The sequence below is a fragment of the Cyprinodon tularosa genome, unplaced genomic scaffold (assembly GCF_016077235.1).
Source record: "Cyprinodon tularosa strain WSP-4 unplaced genomic scaffold, ASM1607723v1 ctg43, whole genome shotgun sequence".
In the NCBI taxonomy this organism is placed as follows: domain Eukaryota; kingdom Metazoa; phylum Chordata; class Actinopteri; order Cyprinodontiformes; family Cyprinodontidae; genus Cyprinodon; species Cyprinodon tularosa.
In genome coordinates this window covers 531,941-546,832 of record NW_024039152.1, presented here as the reverse complement: position 1 = coordinate 546,832, position 14,892 = coordinate 531,941, and the positions used below count along the sequence as shown (strand labels likewise).

Below are 14,892 nucleotides of genomic sequence, written 5' to 3'. Positions count from 1 at the left end.
TGACCAACATGTTTAACCCTATAATGCCAAATGTATCGTATTTGATACATACGGTTTCTGAAATGTTTTGCATCTGACACCTTTTGCATAATCTAATGGTAAAAACTTTGCTCAAAATCCTATTGTACACAATCAGATATACCTGATAACAGCCAGTAGAAGACTACACCAAAAATAATCTTGACTTATCGCATAGTAATAAATTATTAATATCAAAAATGTATTTCTGTTTTTTCTTTTTACATATTTTGTTAAAAGGGCAAATAAGGAACCAAAAAAAAGTAATTTTTTGTTTTGTTTTATTCTTGGATCAGGCTTTAAAGGGTTAAAAGTTGTTACAAGGTGATTCTACTCATGCAGTGTTTTCATTTCTCCAGAAACAAGCCTTATTTTTAGCCAGACGGCTCTGCATTGGCCTCATCTGTCTTAAGGATATTATTTCAGAAGTCTCGAGTGACATTTTAAGGCAACTTTCTAAAACCTGGGTGACAAAAATGTGCTAAAAAGATGTCTATTCATTTTAAGTCCTTAAAGCCTTATCTGTTTATCCTTTCTCTAACCATCAAAGGGCCTTTGACTGATTTTCACCTCCAATTTCCCGTAGCCCTTTACAATCTTTCCAGAGGTGGACTAAATAGGAATTCCAAAGCTTTGAAGATTAGCAGCCATTTTGAATAAGACTTCAAATTGTTTGTAAATGATCTAATTCCTGCTGATGGTTTGACTGCCCCTGTATAAGTTAAAACTAGCAAAGAAAAGTTTTTCCAGATCATCAAAAGAGGTCAGAGGTTCAGCTGCAAAAACAAAAATGGCTTCAGAGCATCTAGCAAGCTAATTTTCATTTATTATGGTTGGTTGCTTACATATACATTTGCAATACCGTACTTTAACTGTAATATGCAATTACCTTCCACTGCACCTTAATTTAGATAGCTTCTGTCCAAACTTTATTTATTCATTTTATAGTAAAAGCCATCTGTATATTATGTTATTGTACATAACTGTAAAAACCCTTTTTATAGTAATATCCACCTGAATATTATATTCAGTACATATCCAGCTGTAAATTTTGTTCATAACACTAGTTATCTATATATTATATTCATAGGACAAATCTATTAGTAAAATTCTTTCAAGCGGTTTATTAATATAGCACCCCTTTTAACAGATGTTGTCTTCGTGAATTGTGAAAATACAAAGTCAATTCAGAGGGATTTAAAGTCAATTATATGTCCTCCAACTTGATCCTAATTATCAAAAAATGCAGGTTAGTTTCTTATTCAAATTGAGTCAATGGAGACTTGCACCTGCATTATTCATTCCTCCTGGTGGAGCATGTAGTAGCATTGGTCAGGGTTACTGGAAAAAACTAGAGGTCTACTAAGGAGTTACCAGTAAGGTCAGAGCTGGGGCAGAAAAAAATCGTCTGGATCTAACATTTCTATTCTGTAGAGGAACATCCATCCATGGCAGAAGTCTAATAATCTGCTCCGATTTGGTGTATTTCAGCAGTGCGTGTCATCATGTGCTAGCTGACCCATCCGATGATCACGGAGTGCCTTTTTTATTATGACTGCTCCAACCTGAACAGGACAATTCTTACTGAACACAGCAGTTAGAGTCTGATGCAGCCTTGTGCAGAAAAACAGTAAATGAAAAAAATGTCAATATCTGGCATCACATATTCTAAATTTTGGACAAAAAAAACAAAACGAAAAACTATGTACATGGACCAGTCAGACATGTCTGCAGATTCTTTAAAATGTTTTTTTATTTTTAAAACCTTTATTAACAACATATAGAGATATCAAAATATATCCATAATATAATATTGTCCAATGAGCTGAATGTATTTTTATGTCACCATTTTTATTGTTTTGTTATTATAAAGATGGATTTATCTTTAAAAGAATCCATCCCTTTTCCCCAAGTAAAATAATCAGACAGTGGCTTTTTGTCCTAAAAGATGTTTTCTTGTATCCAAGACAATCAATTATCTCAGCTTCAAATACTGTGTGACTATAAATGGCATTTTTATTCCTTATCAAATTAAACATTAAGTGTTTAATTTTTCTCAGTGTGCAGCAAACAAAACAGACTTGAACCTATTTCATGTGTAAATGAGGTTGTAACACGTCTGGCAGCTGGAAACTATCATGCAGGAAAATAGCATCTTTATCTTTTAAGGAATCCTGTTTTCAGTCATATTTAGGCTAAAAAAATGTCAACTTTAGAGGCTTCCTTCAAAGCATGTGTCTCAGCTCTGCTTTAATCTACAGGGAATATAACTGCAGCATCACAGTATTGTCTGTTCCTCTTCAGCAAAAAGGTATTTTCTTTATTTGATGCCACCATGTCTTTCTGGCTGTGTTCAATTTTCCTGCTGACTGGGATGATATATAATCATGTGATTGGTTACCTGAAAACAGTGATGACAAGGGCATCTCTCTAATAAAACTCTGGCTTGTTCAAAGAGATTATTTTAAAAAGCCACACAATATGTCTACTGCTAACATAAAATGATGCTAGATGAAGCTTAAAAAGACAGCCTGCAGCCCCCTCTCTGAAAACCCTGCTCTGGTATTGACAACGCTCAGCAACAAGCTGTCAGACACATTGCACACCAGGATTCTCATTGATGACAGCGCCATGGCAGAAGTCAGTGAAAGAATCTGAATTTAACTCGTTCGGGTCGAGTGCACATGCCACCGCATGGCAGTCCAGGCTAAAGTAGTCTTCTGGAAAACAGAAGCAGGGTCTTCTGAATGAATGCAGACTTCATCTCAAACATTTTTGGCTTCAAAGAGAAAGGGATAATTAGGAGCAGAAGTGTGAGGAGAAAACAGCTGGAACAAAGCATGAGGTCCTCCCCACCCTGCTGGTGAGAGCTCCCACTTTGGTTCTCACTTCACATGAGTGCGGCTGCAGGGGGAGGAAATTTGTTAAAAGGATGATTTGAGTGAGGAACATGCATATTGGTAAAAACAAAATGCATAAGCATATTCTCCAGGATTAATTCTTTAGAACGATAAAGCTAATTTTAGAGCCATTTTGGCTAGTGTGCACGTCATTTGTGAGGTTTTAAATTTGCAAGTATTTGTTCACATGCTGAGCTTACAGGAATGGAAAAAATTTTTTTTTTTTATTAAAATGATCACCATAGTTGTATGAAACTTAATTTTCAGTTGAATCTTTTTCCAAAAACACAACAATCACACACAACCAAAGCTATTTCGGATAGACAAAGCATCCTGACAGCTTCTTGAGCTTCACCTGATCATACTTCTGCTTAGGATTTGCGGAGTTTCCTTAAAAGCTGTGCCAGGAGAATCGACAAAACCAAGGTTTTAGGTAAAAAGAAGCATATAAAAGAAACATACTATATGTGTTAATGTGAGGCTCTTAGGCGTTGGATCACTATGACAACTTTCAAGTATGGTGAGGGAAGCATCATGCTGTGGGACCCTTTAATTGTTATTGGTACTGTAGAAATGCATACATTATATTGAAAGTCGGAGAAGGGGACAACCTTAAATGCTTTAGCCTCACTTTAATTTACCAGCTAAGTTAAATATAACTTAACTTATCTTGGAGCAGGAGTTTATATCATAGTCTGCAGCCACTCTGTTCATGATGATTTAAAAGAGGCTTTAAAAAAAAAAAAAAATCAAAAACAGACATTAAATGTCTGGTCCTCGTCTCGGCCCCTGCACTCCTTGTTCTTGGTTGATGTGGCCTTGACTTCAACACTAATAGCCAGTTTGAACACTGTTGCTGGTTCCTAAATATATAAACCAGTGAAGATGACAGTTTGGGTCAGGAAGTTAAATCTTTGACAGTGTTGGGTGTTCCAATAATACAGAGACATGGACATTTAACCAAATACTAGTGGGGACTTATGTATATAGTATGCCTGAAAGTTTGACTGTGGGAAAATCCACAATAAATTCACATCAGCTGTATCCATTTTTTATGGCAGAATTTTGTTGATGTCTTGGGTATACTTTTGTTTACAGGTTTGGAGTCTGACCGGCAGCCTCGGGCAGTGCAGTCCAGCATCTGTCAGGAACACACAAACCTCCACAACCGGCTGGATGTGGTGGAGAAGGTGAATCCGCCATACTTTTTGCCACCATGTTGAAACCGGTGGTTTTTCTTGGTTACAGCTTTAATTTGTCAATTATCTGTTTTTTTCCGCTATGGAGGATAAACTCTCTACAAACCGGAATAACCTCCTTTCTTGTGTCCTTATGTAAAAACACTGACAAAACACCTTCTTTTTTTAGGTCTCTTTTTGCGTCATTTATGAGTTATGATGCAATTATCTATAATAAAACATAATGATGTATTATTCAAATGTCAAATATTAATTCTGTCTCCCACAGAGGGTTGAGAACACAGTGCAAAAATTAGAGGGGGAGCTAGCTGCTCTATTGGAGGCCATTGAGGCACCACAGTGGAGCCCTCTACTGGATACCTCTGGAAAGACAACTGTGGACATCCTTGAAGATCCATTGCAGAGAGGCCAGCCATGAATGGTGTATGACAGGATATTATACCAAGTTTCTAGAAAAACAGCTCCGTGTAAAAGTCTTGAGTCATGACTGTATGTTTGGCACAGAACAAAAATATCTGCAACTGTTAAAAAAATGCTGATTAATATCTTTATTTTGTGCTTTTGTGACTCAACTACATGGGTAACGACTAAAACACTTCACAATATTTCCGGTAATGATCACAAGTGAGTTCTGGAGTATATGCCTTCCTGAATATGCAAATATATATTATGGTGCAAAATGCTGGGATGACAATATGAAAAATTTACTTAATTACGAGCTGCAATGTGATTCATCAAACCTAAAAGGGATTATGGGTGCTGTTTCTTATCCTTTGTTAGTCAGGTACAAACTAGAAAGGAAAAAATATCCCTCCATCACCTGTCATGAGACGGAGGCTAATAGGTAAATTGACAGATGGTGTACATTAGGAGACATTTAATTCGTATTTTGGGGTAATGATAATTGTTGGAAAAATTGCAAATCTTTTGGAAAGTATGCTGTATGAGCAATGCAAACAGTAACTTTTAAAGCGTGCAGGAGGAGAAATGGGCTTGTGCATGCTCTCGCACAGGTTTAACAGGCGTTCCCTCTCGGAAGCGAGTATAGGGTTGTGCATGTGCATTTTTCTTTTTTTAAGTGGAGAGAGTGGTTTTATTCAAAAATTAGCCAAAACCCTCCACTAAACCTTTAACAGCTTAAATAGGATAAATTGCTTACCTTTTGTATGACACCATCTTCCTGTTGCTGTTCATACATCTGTGGTGATGAAAGTGTACAATCAGCAGCAGACATTTACACCTTGTTGTTATTCGACTTATGCATTAGGAGCTATGATAACTAGTCAAGAGAAAAAATATACAAGTTTTTTCCTGAATTCCTTTATGAAGTCCATGAACAACTTTTTTATAATAGAAACTGGTTTTATTCAACCACACTTTCTTGAAGAAGTTTTTTAATCTGTCAGGTTAGAAGCGTATTTCTTGTCTACAGGCTTCTTCATAGATTTCTATCTGATTTAGTTCTGGTTAAGTCTTCCAAAAAAATTTCATTGTTGTCTTTTGTTGATCAGCCTGTATTATGAAAAAAACCGAGGATGAAAAATAACATTTTTTTGGCTGTCTAACCTTCACTTCAAGTTTTTCTCATCTATATATGACAACATTCATAATTTCATATCCTGTGTTTTTTCCTTCCATGCCATTCAGCAGGTTGGATCTGTTGAGGTTTTTAAATCCAAGCTAAAAACCCACTCACCCACCTCATTTTATGCAGACTAGATCAAAGCCTAAAGTTACTGTTTTACTATTGATTGTTTCTCATAGGGTTTTTTCCCCTTCGTTTTGAATGTTATTGGTTTCCAGTTTTTATCACCAAATGTTCAACATCAGACCAAAATTAATTCTCCTGTAAATTGTTTGAAACATTTTGCTGCAATATTTAGATGAATAGATGTTTTCATTGAAATAAAACTCGTCTTATTAACAACTTCACTCCATTGTTCAGATACATGTACTTGGAGAATACAGCAGGTTGTTGTCACAGACAGAGCTCAGTAAGGTGTCTGCTGTTTCTGAAAGCCTGTCTGACCAGTTTACATATTTTTATTTATTATTCTTTAAAAAAATGTAAATTTGTCTGTCATTTCTCCAGTTATAGATGACTCTCTTCACTGTGCCACAGCAAAATTCTGGGCTTTTCTCCTAATACATGTTAATATCTTTGCAAAACAGATGCTTTAGGTAATAGAACCTTATTTTATAAGGTCTAAGAGGTAAAGGTGAAGTTTATTTCAGGTAAATCAGATTAACTGTGACTGGCAGCAGGACTGAACTGAGTAAGACCAAAAGTTGGACTTTAATCAAAATTAGCTTCAACAAGGTTCAATGGTGTACTTACTCTGCCATTTTTTCTGTAATATCTTAGATACAAAAACTGGCATTTTAACCAATTTATGGACAATTTTTAAATTCCCTGTATGTTAGATTGGATCTATTATACAAGAACTGAGTTTTAGAGGTGAAAAAAAATGTCTCTGCATTATTTACTCTGTAATCCTGTGACAGCCTCATCTTTTACCCCAGTTCAGGCCTAGATTCTTATTCCTGCAGCCGGTACTGGCAAAGAGTGTGTGTACACTGCTATTTACAGTGACAGGACTAACACCAGGCGCCCACCCTTGTGCTGCAGGCTCTCAGATGGCTCCAAACAAATCTCTAATTGTGCTGTAATCCAGAGAAAGCGACACAAAATCATTGGAAGAAGATTTATTTCTTTATCAAAGCAATCAAAGCAGCATCATGTTTTTAACACAGAGCAGTTTTTAGTTGGTACAGGAACAAGACTTTTTTTATTTCCTCTCCGTTTTTTTCAACCGACTCGACAGTAGAAACCTACAAGAATGTTACGGGAGGAGACGAGTGGTATGGATCACGCTCTCTTCTTGGTTTTGTATTACTTAATGGGGCAGCGAGTTTCAGACTGTATCCACAGACAAAGTACAGACCGGGGATGTCAAAACAACATCACACAGATGACAGTTGAGTAAAAGACATGCTGTTGCTTCTCAAACACGACAACATTGCCTTTGGCCTGGGGTCAAAGAGCAGCCAGAACATAAACTTTCAAAGTAACACATTTGGAAGCAACCTTCAGTTACAAATGATCAAGGTATCCAAGAAAGAAAAGATACTGAAATTACGTAAGCATTTTCTAAACGAATGTCAGAGTCAGTTGTTTTTCATTTACAAATGATTAACAGATGATTACATCAATACTTCAGGCATATGTCGTCTCAGATGGAGTCTGAGAAAGTTCTACTGCACAAATCTTAGCGTTTCATGAATCACCGTAAAAAAACAAAACAAAACTGCAGCAAATTCCTTAAATGGATCAAGTGATGTTTCTAGATACTCATAATTTGCTGCACAAATAAAACTCATAAAACATATTATCACACAAATACACACACACACAACGGCGGACCTCCCTTTGCTCATCTGCAAGACCCTGAGGCTGCATCCCTGAGCGAAAGCAGAAAGGCCACCCAGAGGATGCCGAGGAGCACTCCATATTATCTAAGGATAACATGCTGTCCAAATAACACCAGGATTATATCATTTTTATACAACTCACATTTGCACAGCCCTCACTGCCACGCAGGCCAGTTATCTCCGTCAGTAATCAGGTGAGCGGAGAGGTATGAGTGCACCGAAAGCTTCTGCATGCATAAAATCAGCCAGTCAGACTCAAGCTCCAGGCTTTGGCTAAATCAGGCTCATGTTGTAAAAGTTCATGCAAAACCTAAACCAAACAAAATACAGTGGACAAATAAAAAATTGTTCAAGATGATGATTCAGATGATCACAGGCAGACCTGAAAGATGTAATTTTTTGTCTTTTAGCCAAACTCCTGAAACTAGTTGTGTAGAAATATAAGAGAAATGATGGAAGATATTTGCATCATTCTGGAAAATGTTTGCGAAGATTCACACCAGTCTCAAGTCTGTGCATTAATCCACCGGGAGTCTGTTTTTTAAGGCAGCTTGATGAGAGGTTAGCTTGTCTCAGTAAGAAGTAGGGAGGAAAGTAATCCTGAACAGTCAAATACTACGTACTAGTGAAATACTTAGGGATAGTACGCAGTGCTGGGAAGAGCTGCTGCCTGCTATTCTGTGCCTCTAACTTCAGCACACAGTAACCAATGTGAACGACAGGTATGCAGCCTTCAAATCTCACACCTGCTCATTCAATACATGTCCGGTACGTGTTAATATCTGACTAATTTTTCTATGTACTGTCCTCACGCATTAATCCGTTTTGGTAGTGCACCATCTCATGAGCGGTGATAAAAAACATCAAAATGAATCCCTATATTATACCAACAATACGTAATGAATCATCTTACTGATTATTTTTTAGATAAAGACCAAAATGGATATTTATCTCTAATTGTTTCTCTATGTCTATCCATCCAATTAGGATGTCCATGTTTCCCTTTTATTGTTTCTCCATTTATTTTGAATACTTTTAACATTTTTGTTTACTTTCTAATTCCTTTTTGGATTGTCATGGCATTATTAGGCAACTTTAGAGGTTGTTGTATTATCAAGACTATATGATTTTCAAAAGAAAAATAACTAAGTGGATATAATCATGGGTGAAAGTTTAATAACCATTAGTTTATTTTTTTGTGAATTAATAGTTAAAATAAATGCCAATATTTTCCATACATTTCTTTCAACAAAGAGTTCTCTAGGTGCTGCATCAGCCTGGTTACAGCTAAAAAATAATCACAATCCTGTTAAGTTTCATTGTCATAAAAGCATTGCAGGTTTTTCCATCTACTAAAGGGTGTGAATAAATGGTGACAGGATCAATTGTAAAATAATTCAAAAATACATTGAAAATGCTCAATTTATATTAAAAAAGTCTAAGGATGAAGAATTTTTGCCCAACTTTTTTTTTTATTAATCAAATATTACTCAGTATCTCAAATTATAAAATACAAAAGTATACTTTTGCTGTTATATCTAGATTATATTGGTCTGTTAAAAAAAAAAAAAAAAATTATCTTTTAAAATGCATGGAGTGTGTAAGAAAACAATCAGAGCCAATGGATTTCTTATACAGTATCGACAAGAATTTAGGACTTCTTTAGGAGCTATCCCGGTACAGGAATACTACATTTTCCTAACTTTAGGTTAAAAGTAATCTGACAGTGAATCTGTGGATAGAGGTAAAGATTAGGGTGATGGTAAGAAGACCTTCCAACCTCAAAGACTTGAATTTGATGTTCCGCAATTATAAGAAGGTTTTTATGATTGATAATTGATAAATAATAAATAAGTTAAATGTGAAATATATAAACGACAGTAACAGAATATCTGATTTTAATAAAAACACTTCTGTTACATTTTTTTTCTTGCTCGTCTCATTTTCTATCACATATAAGCTTCATCTATGAATACTTTCGGTTTTAGTTGTACCTCCCTCCTTTTAATGCATTCAAACACTAGGGAACATGATTACCAATAAAAGGCATATGGAACAATGACTTAGACTGATTTAATCTGGCAGTTTTCGCTCTCAATTGTCTGATGATAAGAACCTCTGCAGATCTAAACATGCAGAAAGACAGGGTACTTTCTATAAATCTGCTTTGTCTTCAAGTTTTCCGCACAGACATAAGATTGGTGTCAGTCTTCGTTTCTATTCTTAAGACACCAAAAGTCGCAAGTAGTTTTCACCAGAACATCACTCCACTGGAAACAACCACATAACTGTCCTATAAACAATAATATTGTCACTGTTAAATAGAGCAAACCTCAGGTTCTACAAAAAGAAAATACAACATACATTCAGACATTTTAAGTTCCTTAGAAATGGTTATGCAAATGGTAGAAAAGCTTTGGCATAGTTTGCCTACAAGTTGTGCCTGCACACTTGGAGAGAAGAGCGGAGGGAAGCATGGGGGGGTGGGATGAGGGCTTCACACAGCTCTTCCCTCAGTTTACACGTCGAGTTAGCAGTCCCACATAAAACTGTGGAGAGTTTAATACCTACATCACATGCTATTTACACTGTTCTTTATTCTGTCAGGCCTGGAGTAGGGAAGGGGTAAAGTCTTTGCTACATGTTCCCAGGCGTCTAGACCGGGACTAACGGGACCACCTTGAATTTGCAAGCATCTCTGTGAGAATCACAGACAAATTCATCTAGTCTGTGGAACCAACAGCTACATCTTTAGGCCCCAAGCTAAGCCCTACAGAGGGATGATATTTGTCCTAACTGAGCACTTAACAGGATGATGTCTAGTAAAGCAGCTTTGAAATAGATTCTTAAAGGCTGACAATGCTCTTATCTATCCTTAGAGCTTATTCTGGCCTTTTTCCAGTCAATATAATGATTTTCCATTAATGAAGTTACCTTAATATCTTAAAAAGGCTTTAAATTAATGACTTGTTTCACACTTAGAGAGAGAAAAATCAGACCATTATCTTCAGCTAAAAATGCATCTGGGGATGCAACACGGTTTACAGATACTGATCATTATAGAGAGGCACAATTTTAAACAGGTGTAAGAAGTGTAACTGTAAGTCAAGAAGCTTTTTGCAGGAGGGAGGAGCTCCAGGAGGAAATCAACACAATTTAGGCCGTTTAATACACACTATAAAAAAAAAAAAAAAAAAAAAAAAAAAGGACACCCAGTTTTCGTTTTGGGCTTTTACGTGTATTGGGGATCCATTAGACTGATGTAAAAATAATCGGCACTGGCATTGGCCTTAAAAAACCTGTATCGGTTATATTTAAGCTAAGACATAAAAGGTTTTTTGCAGTGTTGCCATAAAAGAGAGCCTTTTCTTCTAAACTACAAACAGCTTATCAGCACAGAAAACTCTTTCTTTAAGCATGGTGGTGGATGGGTGATGGTTTGGGTTTGTTTTTCAACCACAGCTCTAGGACGAGTCATTGAGTAACCAATAATCATAAATTACAAACCCTCACAAACCTTCTACGTTGTAAGGAAGATCGGATCAGGCATTACAATTTAACCTCTTCAGCAAAACATAACTCATACAGAGCTTCAAAAAATATATTTGATGAATATATGTGAAGCAAATAACATCTAATATATATATTTAATTATAGACAGAACCTAAAAAAAAGGGGGGGGAATATATTTAATTAATTTTATTTAGATTTTTGTGGAACAGGACGTAAAAGAAAACACGCCTATTTCAACCTTATACAAGCAAATAAAAGATGGAAACTTTTAATGGTACATTTAGTCTCATTCTGTTGTAAAACTTCAATGACATTATTGAAAGAAAAATCTGTTAAACCAACATTAAACCTATGTTTAAAAAAGATAGCTGCTTATTATTTTTATCCAGAGCTATTAAGAGCCATTGTGAAGGTCCATAGAACTCAACAGATTGCTGTTTTATAACCAAAACCCTAAAACTTAAAGAGGGTGTTCTTTGTTTCTGGCTGCAACAGATGCCGTGAGTCGGGCGGGAGTAAGGCGAAACACAGACGATAACATAAACTAAGTGGCTTTGTGTGCTAAATCGGTCAATTTTCCCACTCGGATTTGGCACAGAGACTTTGAGAAACACAGGAGGTGCCTCAACCAAACCAGCTACCCACCTTAAACCGTGGACGACTACTGGTGAGTATGCCATCATGCTTTCAGAGCTCTCTGCTTACAATCAACACCTCCCTGTAAGTGGAAACCTTATTTGTCATGCTATAATGTTACATTGCATAGAAAGTTAGAGCTTACTCTATGAGCACAGAGACTCTCTGGGGATCTGCTTCATTCATGCCTTACCGGAAAGATGCTACAGAAACTATAAGAGAAAGAACAAACTGCGGGAGCCATTTTGGGTCATTTCAACCCCCCATTCCATGTGCGTTTCCTCAACCCCTGGCTATAGAGGAAGGAGGTGAGGGGGTATCTATCGGCATGGCACAAAGATGGCAGCCGCCAGAGAGATCCGTCACCGTGCGGGCTAGCAGCTGCCGGGGGATGAACACACGGAGCCACACATGCTTAATTTGGAGGACGTCTCTGGTTCGGGATCTGGATCTGGATCGGGCTCGGGCTCTGGTTCTGGGTCAGGTTCATGGGCGTCATCATCATCGGGGGCCCCAGGTTCTGCCTCTCCGTCCCTGTCTGCATTGGCATCATCGCCCCCGGCCTCAGACTGACCCTCCTCCTGCCGCCTTTTCAACCTTACAAGTAGACAGAAAACACATTTAAAATCATATTATTGCTTCTCCCTCTATTAATCACCCTGTTCCATGTAGGAGTAAAAAAAAATAGAAACTACCATAATGACACTGGAGTGTAATTACAGGACTTGACTGAATTAGACTGTGTAGGGCTCTTCACTGCTGTGCATAATTCTAGATTCATTATAAATATCAGTAGATTGTCATTAATTAGAGCAAAAGGATATAATAAGACACACAGAACGAGAGTTCAGTAAGACTGGGGCTGCAGGACGTGATCAATAATAAATGAGGCAATAATTTAAGCATAGAACCAAGATTCTTCCCTCTACCTTTCAAGGAGGAACACCCTGCAGTAATTTATGGCTCTTTTAGTTGTCATTCATTATGAACTCTGAATATTCTACTGACATGAACAAAAGCTTTGAAGCATATCTTTACATCATGGCATCCCTGGCAAGCAGACAAGTTTGAAAGGGGATCTTAAAAAACAATCTCTCTTAATTTTTCTGGCATGTACAATACCAAACCTTGAAGTATTTGGATGGGGTGAGGTTAATAAATCAGATATGTTATATATGAGATATGATTGTTCCTTATGTTCCTAACAGCACTAACTTTACTCTCAATTTGCAGGTTAACTAGAGGATCCTAGAATTTCTAAAAGAAGAATGGGAGGCAGATCTTTTAGATATCAGGCTCCTCCCCTGTGGAACCAACCAGTTTTATTCTCTGAGGCAGACACCATGTCTAGTTTTGAGGCAAGGCTTAAAAATGTCCTTTTTGATTACATTTATAGTTAGAGTGTCCCAGGTTATACTGAGCCATCTTTATAGTTATGCTGCTATAGGCTTAGACTGCTGGAGGACATAGGTACCACTTTTCATCATTCTGCTTCATTCTAACTATATTCTCCCATTCTGCAGTATTCGTTAGTTCAATTTCTGACGTTTTGCTCTCTCTGCTTTTTCTCATAGTATCTTCATGTGGTCTGTTCCTGTTTGTCTTTGAAATCATCCTTGAGAGAAACATCAGCTGTGCTGCTGCAATCAACACCTTTGTTTATAGATGGTGGAGCTTGGCCTGTATTTGCACCCCTAGAACTATTCTAGTTTTAGGGGTGCAAATATTTTCTCAACACACTGCTCTCTTTAAAAGTGATTCCCCTCCAGATTCTATGGATCTGAATCAGTGCACAGTTGATTGCTTTTACACTTTTGTGCGAAGCTCCCTGCTTCAGGGCTCGTTGGTGTGAGTTCCACATTCAGCCATGAAGCATTGAGGCCTAAGTGCAGGATGAAGGAGGTAGATATTTTATTTAGCTCCTCAAATAAATTTAGGGTAACCATATTTTATTTTTGTAGACCCCGCTATTACTTTGTGTCTTTAAAAAAAGAGATTAAGAAAGTTGAGGCAAATATATAAAACATCTCTGCAGCATAAGAACCTCTAAGGACCAATTGTGGGACTGCTTTGCCTGGACTACATTATGCATACACTGAAGAAAGAAAATCTTGGATCTCCTGCTGATTTACTAAGGATACTAAGAAATACAAAGGATACATTTTAATGAGAAACTAAATCCCAAAGCAACTTTTTCACAGATAAACTGTATAAATTGGGCCTTAAGGATTCTATCTTTTTGTGTTCAAATCTTAAAATTTTTAGTGTAACCTTGTATTATTTGCAGTACTTGACATAAAAACATCTCACTACTGACCTAAATGTTGAAACGTGGTACTGCAATCAATTTTCTTCTATTGGTTAAAACAGTACAGCTAGCACATTGCTAGATTGGAGCAGAGAGTTTAGGTATGATGGTGGGAATTTGGCATTATTTAGCACTTTAAAGGCAATCTTTCACCAGGAAAAACACTGTAGTCTGTCTCCAAGCATGCATACATCTCAGGAAGACATCTACTTTAGAGAAATACTCTGCATAATTTAGATCTCTAGATTTCTATTTTACCAATCAAAGCTTTACACCATTTCATAGAATCTCAGTAGGATTTAAGTGTGAGGCCTTGTTAAACCACTGAATGATCTTTGCATGACTATTGAAGTAATAGGTAATCTATTCTTTGTAAACGCAATGCTGGCAATGCAGCACCAAAATATATTTCTACCTCCCTATAGGTAAGTTCAGGCTTGGAGACCAGAACCAGGGTGTCTAAGGCTAAGTCCACTTGGAGGCTAAGACAGTGTCCACACTGTAAGGTGTGAGTGCAAAGAAGAAAGCAAACACTGCCAGAAGAGCAGTAGCAGGCATTGTATTATTTGTCAAATGGCAGTTAGGGGTTGCAGGAAAGTTGCCAGAGAAGCAATCTGAGACCTGGTTTGGTATAATTTGAATGAGAGACCTTATATTGGATACACCAAAACCTGGCTCCATGCAGACAGGGCCCTGATGCTCAACCAATGTCATCTTATCACCAAGCTTGTTGCTGAGGTTTTGGAGCCTATTCAGCCTGAGGCGTATGGGGAGTGTTGGCCTAGTGGTTAGAGCAGTGCGCTCTGAGAAGGTTGCAAGTAGCTCAATCCCCACAGCCTGCACTCTGGGTTCATGGGCAAGACGCTTAACTCCAATCGGCTCAACA

At 37.3% G+C, this 14,892-nt stretch overlaps 1 protein-coding gene across 1 annotated transcript in view; it reads right to left on the bottom strand.

Moving 5' to 3' along the window:
* Nucleotides 1-6,808: 6,808 nt before the first annotated feature.
* The window catches only part of LOC119792733 (serine/threonine-protein kinase 32C-like), a 139,865-nt gene continuing 131,781 nt past the window's right edge, over nt 6,809-14,892 (bottom strand). Inside the window, exon 12 of the mRNA XM_038299494.1 lies at nt 6,809-12,295. Coding sequence (XP_038155422.1) covers nt 12,073-12,295 — 223 coding nt within the window. The 3' untranslated portion in view covers nt 6,809-12,072. The remainder of the gene's footprint in view (nt 12,296-14,892) is intronic.